At 35.1% G+C, this 26,579-nt stretch overlaps 1 protein-coding gene across 1 annotated transcript in view; it reads left to right on the top strand.

The window, feature by feature from the left end:
- The window catches only part of kon (chondroitin sulfate proteoglycan 4-like protein), a 107,864-nt gene that overhangs the window by 1,637 nt on the left and 79,648 nt on the right, over positions 1 to 26,579 (top strand). The window contains exons 4-9 of the mRNA XM_073075217.1: positions 608 to 751; positions 827 to 1,008; positions 1,202 to 1,409; positions 10,583 to 10,738; positions 12,580 to 12,804; positions 13,422 to 13,712. Coding sequence (XP_072931318.1) covers positions 608 to 751; positions 827 to 1,008; positions 1,202 to 1,409; positions 10,583 to 10,738; positions 12,580 to 12,804; positions 13,422 to 13,712 — 1,206 coding nt within the window. The remainder of the gene's footprint in view (positions 1 to 607; positions 752 to 826; positions 1,009 to 1,201; positions 1,410 to 10,582; positions 10,739 to 12,579; positions 12,805 to 13,421; positions 13,713 to 26,579) is intronic.

The raw sequence follows: 26,579 nt of genomic DNA, 5'->3' as shown, positions 1-26,579 counted from the left end.
AATACTGGATTTAATTTTATAGTCATATAAACTTTCATTAAAAAAACTCATGAAATACTTGGCCACATAAACATAAATTAAACTTAGTAACTCAGTCATATATTATTAAAAATAACTTTAGAAACATGTCAAGCACACTACTTGTGTATTTACGTCGGTAAAAATATTTGAAAAGAAAATGTTGAAATAAGCTCCTGTTAAGCTAACTCCCATTGTTACAATCTGCCCCAAATAAGCTGCATCAAGGTCCCTAACATAGCAGCTGCGCCGCGCCGACGTTACTGGTACTAAAGTTTAAAAGTGCATGAAACAAATTGTTATTCAGAGATTCGCAATTGCCTCTCCATTTCCTGTACTAGACTGCGCTAAATGCGTCCAACTTCGACAACTTTGCGCAATTGAGATAGAGAAAGTTTGAGCGATATTCGTGCTACCACTCAAACATAAAGCGGAAACTTTATCGCAACTGTAAGCGCCTCTCGAATGCGTTACGACACTAATGGTTGTTCATTATGCACGGACGCACATATATAAGATGTCAGGGAATATATGACTCACGTGTCACGGGCGAGTGATAATGTCGTTGACATCGCGTCATTATTTTTAGGTTGATGACAGTGCCGTAAAGAAGAGGTTGCCGGGGAGGTTCTTTGAACTGAACATTCATTTTGGAGTTTTCCTCGGCGGCCAGGGAGACTTCTCTGAACTGTTTCTTGGACACATGGAAAACTTCCGCGGCTGTATGGAAGACGTACGTAAAACGCCAAAGAAACGATATTCTGGTAGTCTACTCTTAGCAATTTCATTTTACACCATCTTTTTTTAGGTTTACTACAATGGTGTGAAGGTAATTGACAAGGCTCGTAGCCGCACCGGCTCTGTGCGCGTGGAAGGTGTTACATGGAATTGCGCGCCGGAATTTGACGCTGATATAAATTCCGATATAAGTTTCGTCGATGAAGGTGCCTACTTGATTTTGCCGAGGATAAACTCCAGAGCTGGAGGAAGGTGTGTAAAACCTTAAAGTACTACAATTTTTATATCATAGAATGAAACACATTTTTAATAACGGTTGTGCGAACTAAACAAACTAATAAACATAACTACAAGCACACATTACAAAAGTACAGGCAAGATTTACCTGGGTCAGAATAAATCTTATTATCTTAAATGCAAAATATAATTGAATTCCTTCTTGCAGATGGCAGATAGAATTCAAAACGATAGCGCAGAACGCTATTATTCTCTATAATCCGGGCGGCGGTCGAGGTTCGGATTTCCTAGCTGTTGAAATTTTGGATGGAGCAGTTCGTGTGAAAATGGCTCGCGGTCAGATAGTGCACACCGCGCGGGTCAACGATGGACAATGGCACAAGTTGCATTTACTGTTCAACCCGTCCCTTATTGAGGTAAGTTTTGTATAACTTTACTTTTGTAATGAATTTCGCCTTTCAGAAATAACATGCCGATATGCCAGTTATATTTAACTTGATATTTATATTTTTTATTCGCGTGCCTGTAAATAATTTTTAATATAAAATTTGCGGTTTATAAATGTTTTGCTCGACTACTTTTTATCCCCACAGAGTAACGTCAATGGTTGAATATTAAGCTTTCTTTTGAATCGGACTGTACAGGAACATATTGTATGAGTAGTTGCATATTATTTACGGATGGGTAGTCCATGACTCGGAGCATCTGCGCAATAAAATGTGGGAAAACGATCATTAGAATGTCGTACTACAGTCCACATGATACGACCTAATTCGTAACAGCGTATCCGTGGGAAATTACATCTCTCAATTATAAATGTACTCGTATGTTGCATTTTTATATAAAGAACGTAATATATGAGAATTGTAAGCTGCGCAGTGTGTCAAGATGATATATATTTTGCACAATTATTTTATGTAAATTTTGCCTTGTACTATTGCTGTTGTCGCTTAAGCGCTATTGCCGATTCAGATATTCAATATTATCAGACGTTTCCTTCGGAATCAAAAAGAAAAGGAAAATTATTTCTTTACTTAACTTTACTTTTGTCCTCTACTCTTTACTTTTGTATCGAATTTTATAGTTTTTAAGAAGATTGTACGTAATGTAAGCGGCAAAGTACTTTGCAGCTCGTGACAGGTAGTCTCCGTCATCAAGTCGTCAATACTTTGTAATCTTGCCCTCCAATGTTGTGTAAGATTGTAGAACTGGCTACTCCCAAATTAAATTGTTCTATTTTCATAGTTCATTTCTTCATAAACTTAAAAGTATTTCTGTGACTAATTGTCAATAACTTGTAACAAACAGGGAAAAAGCAGTGATGAAATTACACGTGTAGGAGAAATTAATTATTACTTGCTTAATTGGTGAAAGAAAAAAGTGAAAAAAAAAATCGGATGAATTAGTTTATAATCCATGAAATGAAAAATATTTCAATAAGAGGGAGAGAAAATATAAAGCGTAGCTTTTTGCAAATACAAAACACAAATACAAAATAAAATGTAGAACAGAAATCTAAAGCTTCGTAAAACGCTATTTATTGCCGCTGTATGATATTTGATACTTGTGTGCTGGCTTTAATTATAATAATTTTGTTATTAAATGGCGAACAATATTAAAATGAATTTAAATTGTTAGCCCGAATTTTACTGGGCTTAATGACATATTGGATGCTGTGCGACACACAGGTACGTTTCACAATGAAACAAACTAAAACAACTTGTAACCATTGTATCGAATTTGAATTTGGGAATATTGCAGTCCGCATTCCACATATCCCGCTTGAAAAAGGTAAACTTTTTAACTTTAACAGAATGAAACACCGTTACGTATTGCTTTATAAAATGAATGAAAAGGTATGATACTTTAATTAATACAAAGATACATGGGAAAATCATTTCATATTCAAACCGTTCATGCAAATTCATAGCAGACTGCGATTGCAACGCGATGCCTTTGAACAGTTACGCTAGCGCACTTAATGATACATACGCTAAAATATGTGTTTTAAATATGATCAGTTCAAATGTTATTTGTGTATGCTCCCAACTTATACGCTGTTTCCAATCAAAGCGCATTCACAGAATAATGAGCAATCCGCGGTCGGTAACTAATGAATTATCATAAATTTGTGTTATTTTTCGCACGTTCTGGTATTAATTATAAGCTCTTAACTTCCGAATGTTCGATGGATTGTTAAAATTATTGGTAAAATGTCGATGGAAAACTGGCAATAGACTTATTTTGCTAGGTGTCAGAATATATGTATAAGCTTCCGTGAAATACACGTATCATATACGGTGGTCTATTGTTTTGTTCATACATGTGGTATTGCAAAGCACTCATTATAATAGACCAATAAGTACAAAATTCCTCCCTAGCTTTGTCTCAACTAAAAAAAGGTACCGAACTCAATTTTACCGTCTCTTAATTTTGACGCTTTGGAAAATTGCCCAGCATGTTCACCCGAGACCGGTCCCCAATACTTGCATTTCTGTGCCTAAGTTTTCAAGTTTATGCAAAATCTAAACATTTTCGGAAAAAAAACCCACTGTGTTTTGGCATATTACCTTTCAGCCACTCACTCTTTCATTTTCTCTTTGTTCATTTTATAATTGTCTTGTTTCTGGGTTTCTGACTAATAAGCCCTCTTTGTTCTCTCATAACATTACTACGCCGAAGTCAGGAGATTTCTCCGTATGAAAAAGTGCTATCTTTTAGTAGTTTATTTTTGTTATTTTTAATGCATCGTTAAAGTATCTTTTAAAAAGTATGCAGATAATTAACGCCATAAAATAAATACATCATTAACATTCAGTTAAATATACAGCTTTAATTATATTAGTATTAATATGGTAATTACACTGTGGAATCGAGTATAGCTTTGTGTAGGTCATTACTTTTTCATAACATTGAAATAGCAAACGAGCATGCAGTCCATCTGATGGTAAGTGATCACTGTCGCCCATAGACTACAACTCCACATAGAAAGAGATTGCAAAGTCGAATAATGTCGATTGCGGTCGCGAGTCGGAATAATGACCGTTAGTGTGTTTTTATGCATTTAACATGTATTTACTACATATCGTAATCTTTCTTCGACGATCAATTGGACGAGTAAGCATGAAGCCAGTAGTGAGGAGGGATCCGCTGTGGCATTTACATTCAAAGTGGTGCAGCCAATATAATAAAGTGTTGAACTGACTGTAAGGTGGTAGAACCCTTTGTGGTTCGACTCCGGCGGCACTACCTACACCTATTTCTACCTAATAACAGCAGTGTAAGGCGCTGCTGTGTTCCGGTTTGAAGGGTATGGTAAGGGAGACAGACTTTTCCGAGGTGTTCCAGCTTATTACTCAGGGGTAGCGGTGCATCTGTGGCCGACCTCAGGTCTAATCCTATCTGGGGTTGATTACAGATGTCCATGGGTGGCAGTAGCCACTTAGGGGAAAGTCGGTTATATCGTACCACTTTTCACTTTAAGGACGATAATTACTTAACAATGAGGTTTACAATAATGAAATAACAATAAAAGATAGCTTCATATCTTGACTACCTAATACAGGAAAACCAAGGCTCTACCTTTGTTTCAACATCCTTAAAAATCAATTCAAAATTATTAAAGAAATCATTTATTTTACACAAGATCTATCAATAAAAATAACAAATTGAAATACTTGGCCGAGAACAAGTCAAAGTAGCATATAGAGGGTTTTGTATCATTATTTTTTCATTTATATGATTTCTCATCAGGTGGATTGCATGCTCGTCTGCTACTCCTATATTTAAAAAAAATGATTTATTACCCATTAAAATAGTTATAGTTTCTGTTCATGTTACAGGGATACTACAACTGTACTTGTAATAAAAAATAATAAGTTAAAAACAGTTTTACGCCTTCATAGAATGCGTTGCATAATAATTCAATATTATAAATATGAAACGGTCGTATTTCTGTAGTTTTAAAATATTTATACATTTGTACGAATTCCCGGGTGAAGTTAAGATGCTCGTTGGACACTAGAATGGAATGAACTTTACACCCGCGCGATGTCGCGACCAGACAGTTGTATTACAAACTTTAATCCTTGTGGCTCTGTATTATAACGGTATATTTATAAAAATATCCATCTTAAAATATATTTTTTTTAAATCTTAACCAATCAGTCTATTTTTTAATTGAAGTGGCAAAGGAGCTTGTAGCGGATTGCACTAAAACTACTTCGGCCATTACTTGAAGCCGATTACAGGCGTGTCAGTCGACATCCATAGGTACTATTATACTGAAATGCGGTACTGCTTTCAGTGCACACTAAAATAAGTGTGGTGGTGGTATCTGCCCGGTTGAATCAAGAGATTCCAATACCAGTTACAGTGGAGGGATGGACAAGATCTTGTTGTTGTGGGTCATGATTAGAGATGGGCAAAACACCCGGTTTAAACCCAGTACTGGGTTTTTTATAAAAATAAGTAAAATATAATGAACATTTGGTGGTACATAAGGACTTCTTTTTTGATTCACTCTTTTTAATAGAAAGAAAAACAAATGAACAATTCCTGAAAACAAAATTTTACCAATATGATTAGAGATGGGCAAAACACCCGGTTTAAACCCAGTACTGGGTTTTTTATAAAAATAAGTAAAATATAATGAACATTTGGTGGTACATAAGGACTTCTTTTTTGATTCACTGTTTTTAATAGAAAGAAAAACAAATGAACAATTCCTGAAAACAAAATTTTACCAATATGTATTTTTAATGTTATCAAAACCAGTGATAGCCTTGTGTTAGCTTAGTGGTTAGTTTGAGGTTCAAACCCAAGGCATGCGCCCATAGACATGTATTTGTATTGTACAGGTCTGTACGCACGCCCCTTTGATTCTTCAAAGTGACGTGCTTATTAGAAATTGAATTGAAACGTGACGAAACCAGCATAACTGAGATATCGTAAAAAAATGTTTTCAAAGGTAAGACAACCCTTGTGCTCAGCAGTGGGATAGTAATGAATTGATGATATATCGATCAAAACCAAGCAGTTACAAACAGCAAACCCAAAGGGAAAAAAATATAAGTTTATACATCTTACTAAGTAAATTTTATACGAGGATCCACCCACCTTATATTTACGTTTAACACATTTCATTGTTAGAGCGAACAATATACTTGTTTTCTTGTCAATTAGTATTCATTTGTACGGCATTCAACAGCTTACACTAGCATAAGTTAAAGTTTGTTAACGTTGTCTTTTAGTTTTAGCTAACAATGTTTTGCTACGTTTTACCAGGTTACCGGCTATTTTTTTACTCAAGCCGTGCGAGTTACGCGTGTTAGGTAAATCGTATTAGCTGCTCATGCCATCAGTTTGCGCTGGGTGGCCCGTTAGTCGGCGTGTTTGTTTACTGCATTTGCTTTTTGCGTTAAACAGAGGTGCAATCTAGATAATCCTGCAGGTTGTAGGATTTATTAGGTACCTTAGTAATTCTAGTGGAAAGAAAAAGTAATGTACCTAAGTAATAATAATGTTTAATATGTATGTTCTTAACAAATAAATATATATCTACTTTTATGCATTTAACAATACTAATTTGAACAAAATTCATGTATCTAACATAACAAATATATTGTTTAAATCTCACATTCACATAGATGCGCTTGGCAAAAGGCTTATATTGAAAAACAGATAATATTTATTTTTGAAATCAGTAACAGAAGCTCAGGATTAATTTATATCTGCACACTACTTCTATCTGTATGTATGAAATATTTGCAGTTTTCGGAATGCCTTTGTCTGTACCTCTTTGATATTCAATTGGCGTTGATATTACGCGAATACGCGATGAATTGTGCAGTAATTAAATTAATGGTAAAGTACTATCGAAGACCAATCGATCCCGGTAAACGATGCGCTCAAGTTTTTAAAACAAGAGATAATAGACTATTTGGTCGAAACTTGACCTCTGGATCGAGAGGTCCGGGAACGAATCTCAGGCTCATCTTTGATTTTTCAAAGTTATAAAAATAAAAAGGGTAGTATTTAAACGAGTGACTGCAAATAAAAGTTTTGAATGATAAAAATAATTAATTTTGGTTATAACTAAGTGAGCGACTGGCTGCGAGTGACGAGAAATCAACAGAACAGCAACTTACAAACATTAATGTGAGTTACTTAAAATACGAAATGAGAAGGTTCATTATATTTGAGCGACCTAATATTTGTCTAAGTGTAAAAATTACGTCCTGCGTTTTATTCAATATTTAGCAAATGATTTTTTTTAATATTGAGCAGCATTTTATTTTAAATGAAGTGTTTCAAATACAAAGAACACTTTGAAAAATACTATACTAAGTAGAATATTGTGTGCTCATGTCATTGATCATGAATAAAGGTAAGGTCTGAATTTATACAGATTGAGCCCACCCGCTCGCAGGGCGCTGCCGCGCCCTGCTCGCTTAGTTTTATGTTGTCTTATATGTTCCAACGTAACCTAACCAATTCAATTAGAAAAATAATGATATTTAATCGTTGTTTTTCGGAAAAACAGATAAAAGAAGATAAAATGGCAATAAAATTTTGATCTTGACAATTTTCTCTAAACAAGTATGGTAAGAAAAGTAACTTCACTATAATGTTAAAACTTACTTTAACATTACAAATCAAGGATAAGTTGATATTACATACGACATAAAATTATTTCATTTTAAACTTATATCTAATGGAGAAGCTAACCGATAATCCCTAGCGGCTAAATGTAGGATGGTAACCTAGTTATCCTGCCGTAGGGTGAGCAAGATAAGTGGCGGACTCTTTGGAATTACAAAATTTACAAAGTTAAAATACTTGTTTTTGTTTTTGCGATAAGTTATCGCTAGATCATCTGAAATTTTCATTTTCACTTTAGTATGTTTTCGGTACGTGAATAGTGTTGTAATTCTTCGTCGTTCGACATCTTATTTCTGCCTAATAGCGGCAGCGTAGCACTGCTATATTCTGGGGGAAGTATTGACTCGCAGCGATATTATACATATTTACACCGATAAATAATGTTTACTCATAAAATTTAAACGGTTTGAGGCCTCAGATGCCATTTACTATTAATTATTTATATAAAGCTGTATATGAAAATACAAAAGGATTACTTTTCGCTCGGCAACAGGATTGCTTTTGTTACCTTTTATTTATTAAATTACAGTGAAACTTGGTTAAGTGGGACCTGGATAAGTGAGAAACCTCCATAACTGGAACTCATGCTGAGGTCCCAACACTTTGGCACTGAATTACCTCTGTTAGTGGGACGAGGTAAACCTCTATATCTGGGATTTGTTCTTTCGATTTATCATCATAGTTACCTCTATAACTGAGACAGCGAGTAAATTTTATATTCATAAACCTCTGTAACTGAGATAACATTGTTTGTTTACTCATTCTTATTCTACCCACAAATTCCACACGCAATTCCAAGTACGTAAGTACAAATTTTGAGCTTCAATTACCTTCAGTTTTAGTTTCGCTTTACTATCATACAGATGTTTATTTGAAAAATGTCAAAACGAAAGCTTCAATCGTTATCATTACGTGAAAAACTGAAGTTAATATCCGTTTATGAAAGTGGGAAGACACGCGAAGAAGTTTGTGCCGAATTTAATGTGCCAAAATCTACTCTTTGTAGAATAATTCAGAGTAAACATAAAATTGAATCACAATGTTCTGAAGGACAAGGAAAACTAAAACGTGTACGTTTATCAGAATATCCTGAAGAAATGGATATTAATGGAACCCTCTGTAAATGAGACAGATATTTATTTATACCTGTATATCTGAGACACTGGGTAAGTGGAATACCTCTATAAGTGAAACGACATTGCAGGTCCCTTGATGTCTCACTTAACCAGGTTTCACTGTATTTGAACAAAATAACCAGAATATTGCGCAACCCGTATAGTAAATTTACGCATCACGTTGTTTTAAAAGATACGAGTATTTTAGTGGCGATTCCACGATGTTCTATATCGTTATTATAACTCTAATTTACCTTATGTAATTATATGAACAGGTAAAATGTAAGATATTTTTTCGGATAACTTGGGTAATCTGTTTGCCGTGCACTAAGCAATGTTACGGCATTTGCTCCCTCCGAGCTTTGGTTAATACATCCGATTCAAAATCTCAATAACAGTCTCCCCTCGCAGTTGCGTCCGCGTCCCCTTGCTATCTGGATCACTAGGGATCACAAAAACCCTAAACATTTTCGAGTTTGGTAACTTATGTAACTCTCCCCAACAAATTCTCTTCGACCTTTTAGTATTGGTTTGTACAAATTATATTATAAAGGACGGACAAACAACAGTTGGGATCTATTTTGTGTCATTGCAGTAGATGCAATTTGTATAATATACAGAAATACGTCAGTCAGCCCAGCTCAGCACCAGAAAATGACAAAGATTTTGACTATAACCAAACTTTGTTGGAAGGTAGGTAGTTTGTTTCCTATAATAACGTATTCCATATGTTTGATATTTGATTTTGATTTTGGATTTTAGACACAGTGTTTAAAGTTATGGTCAGACTAAATAATATTTTATTTAGTGGAATTTTTAACAAAATCTATATGGTGTATGAAAATATTTTGTACTTTTAAAATTGCTTAGTAACGTCTGCCGGTTGTCCGTTCGATAACTTCTTTGACGATAAATAAACCACATATTGTAACCCAGCAGGATAGTGGCTAAATGTTGTGTATGTGTGGTACTCGAATTGAGTCTGCCGCCCGTTAGGGCAGATGTACATACGTTTAGCTGTGCGAGGAAGTTCTTTTGTAAGCATACTGGTATTATAGGGCTAAGACCTGTTTATATTGTCAGAGGGGAGAAATGTTGCAAAGACGGATATAGTTTTTTCCATTTTATCTTTCAACAAGTGACCTCGATCTGAATTGTACAGCTGTACGATCCCTTTCAATTGGCTCCCTATAACTACAAAGCGCCGCTTTAAACGAGATTTTTCACTATACTTGATACATTTTATTTCTATTGAATAATTCATTCGAACGAATTAAGTCTTTTTAAGTAACTATGAACTGGAATCGGTTTTGTAAGTAAATGATGTGATATTTTTTAAGCCGGTTAGTACCTGTGTATTAACAATGCGGATATACGGCTTTTTTATTTAATATCGAGGGTTTTATAATTTGTATATATCAAAATCAGTCTAATCGATTTGATTGTTAGCAGTACTATATAGAATTGGGTTTGATGCCTTTGACTTCGTGTTCTTAACTCGTTACCGCGTAATGTGGCTAATGCCTTAGCCTTAGGTTGTGGTTTAAGAGTCGCAATGTTATGTTGCAAATTGAGATATGTGCTATAATATATTAAAATATAATTTAAGCGGGTTCACCCTTATACGTTTGGTAGCTTTTAAGTGCTCCCACCCTATGTGAAATGGGCTATTGACGTGTATGGTCTGGGTATGGTATGGAGAATACTGTCAGTAATTTTGTGGACTGTATGTCTGCTACTCTCGTTCTATACAAGATATAGAAGATACCGATGGGGACAGGCCGCATAGCTTACCAAAGTTGATATTTCAGCTGTCGGTGGACAACATAGCGATGAGTACTCGCATCGAGAGCGGCGGGACGAGGTACTTAGACCTCTCCGACTCCTTCTACCTCGGTGGCATCGAGTCTGAGAAAAGACAGAGGGCCTTCGCTAAGGGCGTAAAGGCTGCTGATTCTAGCATAATGGTAAGTGATTTTATCTAATTATCTATATATATTATCTAATTGATGTTGATGTACCTAATTTTTATATTTCGCGCAATTTAATATATATATATATATATTTCAAAGCAAAAGAATTCTCACTCCTCCACCGGTTGACTAATCATCGCAGAGCCTAAGCTACGCAAGCCTTAACTATGAAATTTGGACAATAAGTTCATTTAATGGCGTAAACGCGCTTAATACTGGTACTACAATATATTGAAAGAATAAACAGAGTGAATTTTTCAAATGGACCTTCAGGGCCAAATACGAAACTACAAGGGATTGCGAAAAATGCTGAGAAGGAGGAGTTACGAGGCCGAATTTGATAACAACTATAATTTCATCATTACTTTTTTCAAATACCTTTTATATGCGAGAATCGAACGAGCGTATTTTGAAAAAAAGAAACACACCCATATATTATTATATTATTCCACTATCTGATAGTGTTAGTTATATGGATCAAATACTGGGAAGTAATTATAAATGATAAACTAAAGGAAAAGCCTCATTTTTACAATAAATCATACAAAACGAACAGCATATTAACAATGTGTTTCAAATAATTTAAAAAAGCGGACGTTTTGTTCTGCAAAAACTTATATTTTTCAGATCATTATAATTACATTGTAAACTTGCTTGAATTGTCACGTGGAGTTACATTCAATACAGATGTAGAATTCAAATAAAGTAGAAATAAATTAGTTCAAATAAGGCGCACCGCGTTGCAAATAGTATAGTTTTTAAAGCATATTAGACACGCTGTTTACATCGTTATCCAACGAAATGTATTGAGCGCCGACTTCAGAAATATGTACTAAACCAACATTTATTTCAATTATCTTTTACTTTTGTAGTGACATAGAAGTCGGCTGTATTTTTTGTTCTTTTTTTTTTAAAGTTAGGAGCCCATGTTTGTATATCTTTGCATTTTTGGACAAAATCTTAAACGAACTGCACTATTAATTTCAAACTTTTAAGGCCCTTATTATTTTGAAATTATTTCGTAACATAACATAACATTAAAAAGGAATAAGGCAACTACAAGAAAAATCGTAACGTAAGTGTACAATGTTAAAAGGGTTTATGGTGTTGTGCAGCGTGTAAACCCTGTTCATGTTAGCAGCTTAGGTTTTTATTTCATCACGATAGCTCAAGTACCATTCACGGTGAAGCCTGACGGTGAAATGTCAACGGTGATCGCAGTTTAGCTCGTACGGCACGGAGGCGCACGCGATAGCTTGCGTAACGTAATTTCCATCAATAGGCTGTAGGCATATAGACATACGTCCTGTTATACGTATAAACGCGGTTAACGTACCTATACGCATTGTAAATCTCTTCATGCGGAGCTAGCCTTTGATCGGTGCTAGATATACTTACTAAACTGATAAAGGTGTAAGTTGTACTAGAATACACGACGAAATTCGTGATTCGCCAAAGTTTCCAATTAGCTGAGTTTTGAATAGAATATAATTTACATTTTGTATTATGTTTTGTTTAGTTACGTACTTTGGCTTTTTATTGGAGATATATACGGAATAATATTGAGTTACATTGAGGTTGAGGCTTTTTGTGTCAAAAATAAATCAAAAAAGAAAATATGAAAAATTGGTCGCAAAATTATTTCACCTCCTCGGTCCAACTACAGCTTCAAACAAAACCCATTAAAACAAAAGCCTTTTGGGATGTATTAAATGAGAAAATTTCGATTCTTTTACGTATAAAGATACAGATATACGGATTCAATCGAAATTATCGACTTCTGTGCCCCACTCTGTTCTGTGAACTGTGCGGTGACTTATTGACGTTAATTTTAGGGCTGCGTCAAACCGATCGAGGTGGACGACAAGTTGTTCGGGTTGCCAAACGCGGTGGTGACGTACGGCGTGAGCCCCAAGTGTGTGTGGTGGTACCCGTGCCACTCCGCCGGCAGCCCGCCGTGCGTGCCCACCGCGACGTGCGAACAACACGGCGTGGACCACTTCACTTGCAAATGTGATACCGATCTCTGCATCAACCCAGAGTACGCGGAGAAATATAAGGTCAGTCTATTTTTAAACTTCAAGAGGGTGACGTTTTTTTCTATTTTTAGACGTGGAAATTGTCTTTTAGCATGCGGCTTTCTTTGATTACTGTTATTGTGTGTGTAAAGAAAGTACATGTATTATAATAAAAAATATTATGCTCGTTACTAGATTTATGATTCACTGTTTAAAAATATGAAATCCTCATAATTTAGAAATCTTAAATAAATGCTAATGAGCTTATTCAGGCTACTATGGTGGTATAAATTTCTTAATTTTATACGATTTAATGTTCGTTTAACTTGGTAGGGCCCTTTATATAATAAACCCACATGACTAAACCTGTTTTCAAGTAGATTCGGATCACACTTTTTTAATTTACATACCAGTCTTGTACATAGAAGAACACATGCCAAACTTTAAATAGACTATATTGCACCTTGTGATGCAGTGTTCAGCCCAATAGAAGTTTTGCGGCATCTCATACTTAGGCGCCTTTGACTGAAACTTTTTCTTCGAAGTATATTGACGGCGCCGCAGCTACTTAAAATGTCCTAATGGATATGAATATTGAAAATAAGTTTAATTATAAAATGCGTGTTCAGCTGTAAACTTTGGATTTTTTCCTCAACCAGGTGTATTCAAAATCGAGCAGCGAATTAGAACTGGTGGCCCTATACCCTTTGACAGTGCAAGAGGGCGGTGTGGCGGTGATAACCACGCAGAACATTGACGTGATACTCGACCACCACAAGTACGGGGTGCGACCGTCGGGGGTGTTACTCCACGTCGCGCAGTCCCCGCAGCATGGGAGAATTGCCATCGACCTGTCGCTGCAGAGGAACACTCCTCAATACACCAACTACATTGAGGGGGAGAGCAAGTCGAAGCAGTTCTTCACTCTCATGGACCTCTCCAGGGATAAGGTAAGTGCGATAGAAATTTTACGATTTAGTTACTATTCATGGTTTGACTCCGGGCCGCACCGCCTCACGTACCTCTTTTACAATGTCAAGTTTTGCTGGGTCCTGGTTTGACAGGACCCACCCTTATCTCAGTATAAATATAAATAATAAATATGTAAATTATTAATGATCTTTCATGGGACATAAATTGAATTGTAAATATAATTCTGTGGAAAAGCAAACTTTAAATGTCGTTTTATAATAATGAGCTTTCTGATCTACTATAGCGGAAAGAAACTATTGTTGTTGTTCTGTAAATAAATATAGTTTAAAAAACTAAAAAACACGCTTTTTATGATAACATCAACTAAAAAGTAGATTTTATCATAAAAGCGGTTTTTTAGTTTTTTAAACTATATTTATTTTATTAATTTTTATTATTTGTTGCTATAGCGACCACCATTATGCATCCTACGTAAATTCAAGTGTCTACCTATTACGGTATAAGAGATCATGTGACACACGAACAGACAGCGGAGGGTTTCGTTTTACCCTTTGAGTACGGAATCCCAAAAATCATTCTACAAAAGGGGAATTTTAGATGTTTCAGAACATTTGAGTAATAGGGAAATAACATTATTATTTTCAAAACTAAAAATCACGCTATTACAGTTATTGAAACTAAAAAGCAATAATTGTTGCAATCTTGTAACTTTGCGATAAACTTTCTCTAAGGCGCTCGAACAATCTCGCCTCGAAAATCGTTAATCCTGAGGATGTTGATAAGGACAATGATACAAAATTATTGAAATCGGTTTTTGATATTTTTTCCAAATGTTGAAATAAACTGAACGTTCAAAGTGGATAAAAATCAAGTTCTTAGATTCCGTTACATAACTACATACATACAACCCAAGCTAATAAAAGCGTGTTAATAGAGAAACGGCATTTAAAGTTTGCTTTTCCACGGAATTATTTTTACATTTATTTTTATGTCACGTTGAATAAATAGACAATACTAAAAATATTGGAAATATTGGAATAAAACATAGACAAAAAATATTAAGTAAAAGAAACTTTTTCTTTACATATTGCGACTTTGTTTTATATAGAAATATTTTTCAATTTATATTTTCACTCGAATATGAAAAAGCTATCCGAAAAATTCCATTTATCACACAATGTTTTGTACCAGTCAAACAAAAATAATCTACGTATTTTTATTTACATTTCCCAATTACTTTCAGCTGGGAAATGGTATTGGCCGTATCGTATGTTGTTTTTAAAAGCCAACTGTACACCGTATAAAACCTAAACCCAAAGTCTATACAGTGTACATAAAGGCAATTACGGTACGTGTTCGTATAACATTCCAACAATTTGATAAATACAACGACTATTTCATTACTCTATATGACTTTTATTTATTCAGTACAAAAGTTATTCAAAAACTAAATAGGATGATTCGCCACCCGGTATAAGTCAGTTGGTCAGTTATAAATAAAAATATCGATTTATATTACAATGATTGCTTAGACTGTAATACTTAGTAGGTAACTTGAAGTTTCGCAAAAAATCAACGACATTTCGCTCGTTTCCGATAACAGTTCAGTTTATACCATGGATATAGGATGTCATAGATATAGGATGTCAAAGATACACAATGACAGTTTAAACGCATTACCAAATTTGATATGTGTATGTGTGCGTAATAGTGCTGTTACCTTCATACTTTTTATCGATTGACTTGTATTAAATTGATGAACTTGGCGTGGCAACGTAGCTTTCGTATGTTAATTATCAAATTAATAAAGTGCTATATTTTTATAGATTATTATTTATTAATATTATGAAATATAAATTAATACGATAACTTCTTTGTATAAAACATTTTTCCTCAAAATGTTTGTTACATATTACCGATGATTTAATAGTAGTCCATTCTGGCCGATTTATTATTCTTATCCACATTTCACGTACCTCACTTGATCGACGTGGTATCCTTAAAAAAATATAGGTGATACAAATATTATTCCAGTTATAATAACGTAAAAATCCCGAATATGTAAATTCCATTAAAATACGTCAACAAAGTTTACTTTTATACTATTGGGTTGTTCGGAAAGACATTTCGTTTTTTCCCGATAGAGGATTTAATTGTATTTTTTTACAGCTAACTTCACACTTAAGTCGCATTGTCATTATATGTTTTTACAGCTGATATAGCAAGGCTTGTGTGTGAATAAGTTCAATTGATTTTATGCAATAGTTTTTGGTGGGTGCCCTTTTAAATATGGAGAGCAATAAGCAGCACTTTCGTCATATTTTACTTTTTTACTATAGAAAAGGTAAAAATACTGTTCAAGTCAGAAAAAAATAACTAATGGGTATGGAGAAGATGTATTGTCCGTACGCCAGTGGCAGAACTGGTTTACAAAATTTAGATCCGGCAATTTTGAAGTCGAAGATGCACCCCGTTCTGGTAGGCCGATTAAGGCTGATAAAGGCATTAGTTAATGCAAATCGGCCAATAACAATACGTGAGATCGGCCAGAGTTTAAATTTATGGAAATAAACCGTTTATTACCACTTGAAAGGCCTGGATTTAAGCTTGAAGTTCGATATATGAGTCCCCCGATTTCTCACGATAAAAAATTTGCGTCGTCGCGTTGACGTCTATGATCTGCTCCAAAAAATGATCCATTTTTGAAGCGAATAAGTTACTCTACCATACCTACCATATTCTCAAGATCTGGCGCCTTCGCATAATTATTTTTTCCGATCACTGCAATATTTTTTGGACAGTAAAACCTTTACTTGAAATAAAGAGGTCAAAAATCACCGGCAACGGTATTTTGCAAGAATCGACCAAACAAATTAAGAACTTGGAATCACGCTCCTACCAGAAAGATGGCTTAAGGTGTTGGGCCAAAATGGCCAATATATAATTTTATATCACGGCGTGCGTAAATTGACGTTTTACGCACGCTTCGCGTGCGCAAAACCCCCATTTCCGACCCCGTAATATAAAATTTTATACAACACGCGGACGAAAAATGTTTTTCTGACTCTTGTGATTGCAGTCTCACTCTTTCACGATTGCAAACTCACACTTGTCAGAAAAAAATTTTTCGTCCTCGTATTGTAATGTACTATTATAAAATATCTATTCATTATACGAAAATTGTCTTTCATTTTCACAAAAATAAACGAAATGACTTTCCTAACGACCCAATATTTTTGTGATGCATGAAATGATCTTTATTATTATATTATCGACACATTATCGATATTATATGACGTCACCATTTTGTCAAGCCCTAGCGTAAATAAATAATTAATTCTCGTATATATTTTGGTAATCTTACATCTAGCTATGAAATATATGTATTTATAACAGAGATAAATGAATATAAAATTGTAACAACTATGCATGAAACCAATTAATATGAAATTTGACCAAATATTGCTTAAAACCCTCAGATAAAAAAATCGTATTTACCTGTGAATCGTATACTTCTCTGCATTATTTTTCCTTGTAACGGAACACTTGTACACTTGACAATAGAGCAAGATACCATTGTAAAAAAAATTCAGCAATATATTAATAGTAGTAATTATTTTGGTAAAATATCAAAACGCGCCGTAGTCGGGGGAGCTTAAGGCCGCTTATTCGAAGAGAAATTGACATGCCGTCACTTTTCTTGGCATCTCTTTCTCTCTAGTAGATTGTCTATATAAATTGACATATGTCTTTATCATGCTTTGTTGGTCTTTAGCGTAGCGAAAAAATTATAAGTCTATGGTTTATACGGTAAATTGATCAAAGTTTGTCAAAAACGAGCAATTGTTTCATTTCAAGTTTATATATCATCGGGAAGTGGGTTAACTTAGTCATACATAGGGCGGCGAATTAATCATCGTATTTTGTTTTTGAATAACTTTTGTACTGAATAAAAAAATGATTTTGAGTAATAGAAATCTGTACCAGGAGTTATCTGTCAAGTCTTCCACTAGCTAAAAAAACATCTTTTCTACGTTAAACGCAACGTCGCGCGAAAAACGGTAGGTTCCGTGACATGCCTCGTATCATGGCACGTGAAGTCACGATATTGTATTTACCAAAGTTAATGACGATAGCGATACGCATTTTTCAAAGTATAAACATTGAAAGTTATTTTGACTATATAATGTTTTAACAATTATAAACAATTAAAACAGTCAAAATAAACACTGAGACAGTAAATAAAAAAAATCAAATGACGTAATAGAAATGGTCTAGCCCACGGAACCATAATTTTTCATCCGTGGTCTATCCTATGGATAGCCAAATCCGAAATTATGAGGGATAGCGTAAATTCTCAAAGAAGTTATGAGACTGATTTTAATAAAAACTCAAACTGCATAGTTAGATTTAAAATTTATTTTCTAGCCGAGAATCAAGAGTTAATGTTGCGAAAAATAAACATTCTTAGGTATAATGCCATTGTGTCGTCGTCAACTCATCATTTTCGCGTATGGGAAAAAAAACAATAAATTGGTTGAATAAGGCATCGGTAGCAGGCATGCGGACAGTAGTCCGAGCAATCTCGTGCCACGGGGCAAACTGAAAATTAGCCCCCAGATGCGGTCTACCTGTTCAAGGCATTCGCTGAGCTTGTTGCAGCACTTAGTATATTTAAAGTATATGGGGGTGGGTAGGGATTATTTGGGTCTCGAGGGTACCCTCTTTGCCCGGGCAAATTCTCAAGGGGGTGAATACCGCCAGAATTTTTATGTTCTTTCATAATAACATAATTGAGGAACCAACCCTGGAAGCTCCCGCTGCAGCGGCCGCCCCTCAGGTGGTCGATCGCGAAGCGGCGCGAACCCCTTTAGGTGGGAGTGTGGTCCGGCCTCGGCCCGCTCGTACATCAAGCGAGCGAGCGAGGCGAACCACAAATTTCTCCACGGACTGCACTTTAAGGTCGCGCTCCAACACGTTGTTCCTAACGTAGCGACCCGCCCCCGCGATCGCTCGCAGGGCCAGGTTCTGCTGCGCCTGGAGACGCTAACGGTTCGACCTAGAGACCAACGCGTACCATGCGGCGCCGCGTAGGTGAGTGGGGCACGAATGTTGGTCTTGTAGAAACCTAATTTCGTTCGTAACGGTACCCTGAAAGTAAGCACCGGTCAGAATATCGCTCGGCCCACTTGGGCTTAGTGGATCGAGTGCTCTACCTGCGGGGTCGTACGCAACGAGCGATCGATGCTACATCCTAGATATTTAACTTGGGTCTGCTAAGCTACCTCCGTTCCGCGGAGACGTAGTGGCGACAGCATGATATGCTTGGGGCTGAAAAGTATTCCAAACGCGTGTCAGAAGCGGACTTACCGTCGCGCACGTATTCGCCCGAGCCCCAACGTGATAACGTATCGATGAGCGGAGTCTATGTGTGCGTTGCTCGAGCCCACTTTGTATGAACATTGACTTATGTTCGTTTTTATTTTGTGATGGAGTGCAGTACGTTCATATACATATATCATTCAAACAGCGCAAGCGCAGTTTACGCGCCGTTCGCGCCTGGCGCAGGAGCGGCGCCAAAACATAATGTGCTACATAATCCGCTCATGCAGTTTTTGGTCTTTCACCAATAAGATCCGTCAGATTTTTACACAGTCTTAGGCAGAAATAGGTGTAGCCAATTGCGCAGTTTTAGGTATTCCGATATGTATCTGTTTAATAACATTAACGGGTGTATGATTTATTATGACATTATATTATATCATGCCTTTGAACGGCTACCGGTCTTTGTGGCTTCCGATTACCACAACCGCATAGAAGCGAAATCAATTGAACGCGTCAACCTCATTAGCGGTTAACTCGCTTTTATCGTTGAATTCTTTAATACATGCTTTAATTTGATCCACATAACATTCATGAGATGTGCGTGAAAATTAAAAAGTACCCGTTAAAACCAACTTACTTCATGCTACTTTTCACATTTGATCTCAGCTTTCACCGAAATATTCCCATAACTTTGATGTAAGTACCTACAATATTACGAAGAAAGAGGAGTAGTGTTTAAAAAGGCTCAATTGATGTTTCAAGAAGCTTTAGCATGGTAAATATTTTACCATTTTTCTTCCTTTACTGTTTCTCGACAGATTTTTTTCTTTGTATATTCTTGTATCATTTTGCAAAATAAATTGGTTCGCAAACGGTAAGTCCAGTTTTTGTTTTTATTTTTAACTAATATTTTGTCTATACAGTAAGTTTCTCCGTATAAATTAACATTTCGAGGACTTTAATTTTCAGTTTAGCGACCAAAAAATATTTGAACAAAGGATGAACAAAATAACATATGATTTACGGTAATTCCATTTTATTTTATTTATTTTATTTATAGAACACCAACATAATGCATATTTATACATTTAAGGTACAACAAAACACATAAGGGGCTAGCTTAATGCCACTATAATTAAAGGTGTAGACTACATGCAGGTTAAGTAAAAACAAACATAAAAGAGAAAAAAAAGAGAGAATAAATTGAATTGAATGAAGCACAATAATACCAAATACATAATTCTCATTAAGTGTTACAATCATAACACAATGCAGTACACTTGATTTTCTTAAGACTAGTAGAAAAGATGTCAAAATTTGAGTTCCTGGAGACAGTATTGCATTCTTTAATGATTCTGTTAATAGGGGCATGCTGTCCGAGATTTGATTTATGGGAGTTTACAGAAAAAAGTTTAAATGTTGAAGATCTCGGTATTCTTGCAGGAATAGAAAAATTTAAAAGACTCAATAAGTTTGGGCAATCCAGAAAACCATTTGCAAGCTTGTATAAAAATGCTATGTCCAACATCCGTCTTCGATCGAATAATGAATTCATCCTAAAGTATTCAAGGCCTCCTTGATATGAAGTTATATTTTTGCCTAAGTTGCAAGAGTATATCAGATGCCATAAGAATCTTTTTTGGATCCTCTCAATTCTTTTGTTGAAAACTTCATAGAAAGGATTCCACGCGATACTACAGTATTCCAGGCCACTACGAACAATTAAATTAAATAACAATATTTTAGTCGTAGGGTTTTTGAAGTCCTTGCCATAACGAAGAACAAAGCCGAGATTCTTGAATCCATTAGAACAGATTTTGTCTATATGATGATGGAATCTTAACTTTTTGTCCACCCATACACCTAAATCTTTGATATGGTCGACCTTTGTTAAGTTATGATTGTTGATGTTGTAAATGTAGTTTTTATCATTATTAGTATTTTTTCTAGAGAATCGTATTGTGAAACACTTTGACACATTTAAATTCATCCCATTGTTATCACACCATGTATTAAGGTGATTTAAGTCTTGTTGCAGTAAGATTGCTTCAGCAGAATTGTTAACGGTTCTGCGGCGGCAGTCTCGACATAGATAGCGATCGCTTAGCGACCGAATTCGGTTGATAAGTCTTACCGATCGTAATTTAACAATTTTTGGTAGTCTCGACTATGAAAACTACCGACTGTCATCGCAATTATATCGAATCCATTTGTCAACTTTACGATATTCGCAAAACATTTATCGTGTAAATTTGACAGCCCGATAAGTGATCGTTACGATCGTTAAGGTATTTAAACTACAATTATTTCCAAAAAAAGTCATATTTAACTTAGGCGTATTTAGCTTATAATATTTTGAGCTTGAGCATCATCGCAAAACGGTAAAGCGGCGACGTATCATGAGAAATCGACGTAATGAATAAAATTTGGATGAAGTTGTGTTTCTGAGGCTATCATGTTCTTTTGATTTACAATAAAGAATATTTGTATTGTATTCATTGATTCATTTATAATATATTAGGTGCTGATAAGGGGTACCCTTAGAGTCTTGGGTGATGACACCTATAAAAAATCAATAAATTTTCTTGAGCATAATATATGTTTATTCTTAAAATATGGGCACAATAAAAAACATTATTTTTTTTCTTCTTAACCATCTTATTTTTGAGACATCCCCATTTTATTCATTGCCTCTGCCAAAAGCATTGTGGCTTCTGCTTGCTCCTTATCTGCTTCAGCGTACATGTTGGAGGGCTCCGCCTGTTGATAGTTGACAAACTTTAGGTAATCACATACAAAATTTTAACTATATTAAGGGATTAATATTATAAAAAGTACTTTCTACTTACTTTTTGGAATTCGACGTAGATGTCATTTGCGAACACCCCGGCCGTTGCAACACACTGTTGCCGTCGGTGCACCCATTTTACTTTACAACGACTTTACTTAAAGACTCCAAAAAACTGAACCACTTTTTTGTTGGCGTATAATCAGTTTACAATGTTGACATTGTCTCCATAACCTTTCAAACAGATTCACATAGCAAACGTCAAATTGGCTAGTGTTGCAGTAATATATATACATTATAATGTCCACTGATTTTATTACAATTCTAGATATATTAAAACTATATCACTAAAATGAATCAGATTTATAAAAACATATTTACTTAGAATATTTCACATACTTTTTTAGTAATTGCCAAAATTAATTAATTAGTTTTATTAAATTAACTTCACCAATTCTGCCTTAAATTTTTTAAGTTGCAACATTTCTTGATATAAATTGTCACTGCTATGAATACGGATTTCGCTATCGTACCGACGTTTCGAGTACCGACTTTGCGTGGAATTTGAGTAGTTGAGACTTGCATTTGTCGTAAAGAAGATTTCTGCAAGCGATATTTTTCGTTAAGATTTAGCGATCGGTAGTTAACGTCAGATTCGTTACGAATGTCGAGACTGCCGCCGAACAGTTTTAAATCGTCAGCGAATAAGTAATAATTAGAATTAAGGAAGCAATCGCCAACATCGTCAATAAATACAAGTCAATTTTAAATGGAATAACAGGATTTTGATTGGGGATTTCACTAATAGCTCTGCTATCAAATATTTGACGCATTTTAGAAATGTGTGAAACGGAATATTGCCAATGATGCGGTTTTTGACGATAGCTCTGATTTTAGTAAAAAATGCTCAAATCTGACGCATGCGTTATTTTTTAATAATGATAGCAAACGAGTACGCAGTCTACCTAATGGGAACTTGCTACTGCCGCCATCGACATGCGAATCCAACCACGATAAGACTAGATTCTTATCTGAGGTAGCCGCGGATGCGTTGCTAACTGGCTATCTTTAAAGATGAAGTTCGAGAGCTTTGATTAAGTATATCTTAAGTGTAGATTAAGTACCCTTCAAAGCGAAATACGGCAGTGCTTAACAGTGCCTGTATTAGGTGGTTGTGCCTCCGGAGTCAACCCACCTTTACACTTTCATTCTGCGAAAAGCTCGCGAGTGCCGTGAATGCTAGCAATAAATTTGAGTATTGCCTTCACAAGTCAATTAAAATCAAACCCCGCATATATAAAGATAAATCAATTCATAAAACCCTGGAGTGGTTGTGAAAACCGAAAAATTAGATCACTAAATAAAAGATCGTATTTCCTACAATCTGCACGTTCAACGACTGAATATACTCGTAATAAACTCGGTCGAACGAATGTGTTTGCTGATATAAAATAGAGGAATATACAAATCTCTTAATAAAACATGCTCTTTTAGAGTTCCGTTACCTAAAGGGTAAAAATCCTATCACTAAGTTTTCGCTATTTGTCTGTCAGTCCGTCTGTCGCAGGGCTCGGCCTCTTGAACCGAGATAAATAGGTACTGTGGCTGCTATAAAAAGAAACACTAAAAATAAAGAAGATTGAAAGTAATTTGGGCTGTATATGAAACCGGAGGTTTTTGGTCTATCCTTTAAAGTAATTGGGCGACAGTTTAATTTTTCATAAATCATTTCCTTCAATGGCTGCTATGATAACAAATACAAAAAATACAAATAAATTAAAATTTGGCGGCCCAGAACTCTCCGTGTTCGACATTCACTTGACCAATTATTTAGATTTCTATATCATAAACTAATAACGTTTTGAATGATAGAAAGACAATGTATGAAATTATGGAGATGATTATTTTGTACTCTTATGCACTAGTGATAATAATGATTGAACTGAGTGTTGCCGTCTGCTTCTCTTGGCGACTGGTCAGTCGTGATGCAACACACACACTCGCGTCCTCCGAATAGGTCCTCCCGTGGCCCTCCGTTAATATACGGGGTGAATTTTTCAATGGGCTTTCAGGGCCGGAAATAAAAGGTTTATCGAAAAATGCTGAAAGGAGTTACGAAGCCGAATTTGAAAAAAAAACTGCATAATTTGATTTTTTTTAAATCTATTTCCCTAGTCGGGAATCGAACGAGTTCATTATGTTGAAAAAAAAAACACATCTAAACATACATTAATCCAGCCTGGAATAATGTCGCTTATAAGCATTAAGTTTTGGGAAGTAATGATAAGTCAGAAACTAAAGGAACCATCAAATTTTTAATAAAATACATATTTTTTTATTTTACGCTGGCAGCTAAGTTCCCGCCATTTGTTTATTTAAATATTCCGCATATTAACAAATGTCTATAGTAACAAATGACCTAATATTTTAATTCATTCGATGGGTGAAGTTTTAATCTTACGGAATTTTAATTTTCATGTTCGAGTTAATTTAGGTTATTTTTCATATCATTAAAATGGAATGACAAGTTGCTAATTGCATTGTTCAGTTCAATACTGTTGCTAAATTATCAATTTACCTCTATGAGTTCTTTGTGTCAAATTAATCCGTCCGGTTAATTTCTACCAAAGAGATATTCAAAATCATATTAAACGTAAGCTGTAAACACAATAAATAATATATTTTACACGAAATCAGTGTTTTATTAAAAATAAATACATAAAAGATGACGGGAACTTAGTTGCCAACCTATTTCACACACTTATGGTTTCTGAGTCCGACAGTTAAATCTCCAGTAGCTATTGATTCGATAAAGTTATGCATCAGCTAAGCGATGTTTATCTATCACTGCGTTTAACTATCAAACTGACGAGCAGTGTCAAAATAAATATAACGTCGTTTATGCATAGACCTTTGAAACTTTTGAGACCTTTTGATTACTACTAACAAGGAAGTGTTCTAAGAATTTAATTGTGTGTGCAAATAAAGTCTTGTCACGTCTCCGTTCTAAAATTTCAGTAAAATGTTTGAAATACGTATTTATTTATTACGTAAATGACGTAGTACTGGTCGGCCAGTGGTCGAAACGCGACTATCATTTTAATTATATAAAATAACATTGTAACTAAATACGGTAGAGTCCTACAATGTATATTGGCAGTACAGTATATAGTCAAGTTTTAAAAATATAGTATATCTACTGTAATCATAGAAGCACTGCCATAAACAATAGGGTATATATGTATGTGATTGTGTCAAAAAATATCATCGGGTTGCACTCCGGAAGTGCCGGCGGAAGTGAAAACTTTCGCAACCTAAACTGAATAAGAAAATATAATAAATAAAAAATGAAACTGACAATCGGGTGACATCTTGACTTGCATTTTGCTTTGCCGTCTTAAGTGTTTTCGATGAGGTCCGTGTCCTGACGCGAGTTTAACATTTTTTACCCATCAAAAAAAGTGCACAACGCTGCTAAAGAAGTTTTCACCGCAAAAAAACTAATTAAGTTAACATTGATCAGTCATGTTAAGTACGAGTACGTATGAAAGCACTCTTGTTGGATTTGTAGTTACTATTCGTGAGGATGTGTTTACTTTTGTGAATCGTAACCGTAATTTAAAATTAGTAAAAAAAAAAAACAGTTGCAAAGAAAAGTAAATAATATTTTGAGACTTTATAGCGAGTACTCGAGCAAATTGTCGAGCGTGTTTCTGTTCGGAGAATTTTGGAAATGTTCAATCGCTAATGTACGAAATGTAGCCAACCGGTCACGCGGTGTTTGCACTTCGCTATAGAGGACCGAGTGTTAGTTTTGCCTATCGCCGCTTGCTTTGATTTGCTGCCTTATGCTCGTTAGCAATAATCAACCTATCCAACGTTTAGCCTAGCAAAGTCTAGTAAGATAAAATCGACAAAACACATTCTCAAATTTCGATCTTTTATTTCGATTATTTTAATAATCAAGTTAACCTTATTTAATTTAGTTACTAGTACCTATAGTAATTTTAGTTATAGTCCGCGCCAAACTGCTAGTCCGCTCTAAAGTTGTTGCGAGCAGGTGTAGTCATACAATTTGCAATGGCGACGCGATTCATTTCTATATTCAGAGCGGACTAGCAGTTTTACGTGGACTATACTACTTTAATATTTTAACGGCCTTTATTAATATATATATATACAGGTGTCCCGTAAGTACCACGACAAACTTGGGGAGAACATAGGTGAGGGTCTGACCTCTCTGGAAAAAAAAAATACCTAAGTAAAACTGTCACCGTTTTTGCACTAACAATTGTTTTAGATTTTTTGAGAAATTCAGCCCTCTTCATCTTATTTCGTTAACTGCGTGTACAAATTTGGTGATGCAGTATTTATTTTTTCTATTAAAAACTATTAGATAGTTGGTCTATCATATTGAAATATAAATTGGTTAAAAGATGTAAAGGAACCATGAAAAAAATAGGGATATTTTTAGATTTTAATTTTTTTACTATTTTTCCCTCAACTTTGACTCGTCGCGGTGGAAAAAAAATGTACTGGACTATAAGTGTACATTGCGCAAAAAAAATATCCAGTTAATAGAGATTTCAAAAAGGTACCACACTTACTATTTAAAGTTGAAAAAAAAAAGTTAAGACCGTTTTTGCATGAAAGGGACTGAAACCAACTAAAACGTAATGATCGAGTTTTTATTTAAAATACGGTTTCTATCGACTCATAAGGCAGTACTAAATCTCATTATTACCTAGTTACACACTTAAAAATATCATTC

The sequence above is a fragment of the Epargyreus clarus genome, unplaced genomic scaffold (genome assembly GCF_041222505.1).
Source record: "Epargyreus clarus isolate Ecla_fem2 unplaced genomic scaffold, WU_Ecla_fem_2.2 ptg000007l, whole genome shotgun sequence".
In the NCBI taxonomy this organism is placed as follows: domain Eukaryota; kingdom Metazoa; phylum Arthropoda; class Insecta; order Lepidoptera; family Hesperiidae; genus Epargyreus; species Epargyreus clarus.
This window is presented reverse-complemented; position numbering and strand designations above follow the sequence as displayed.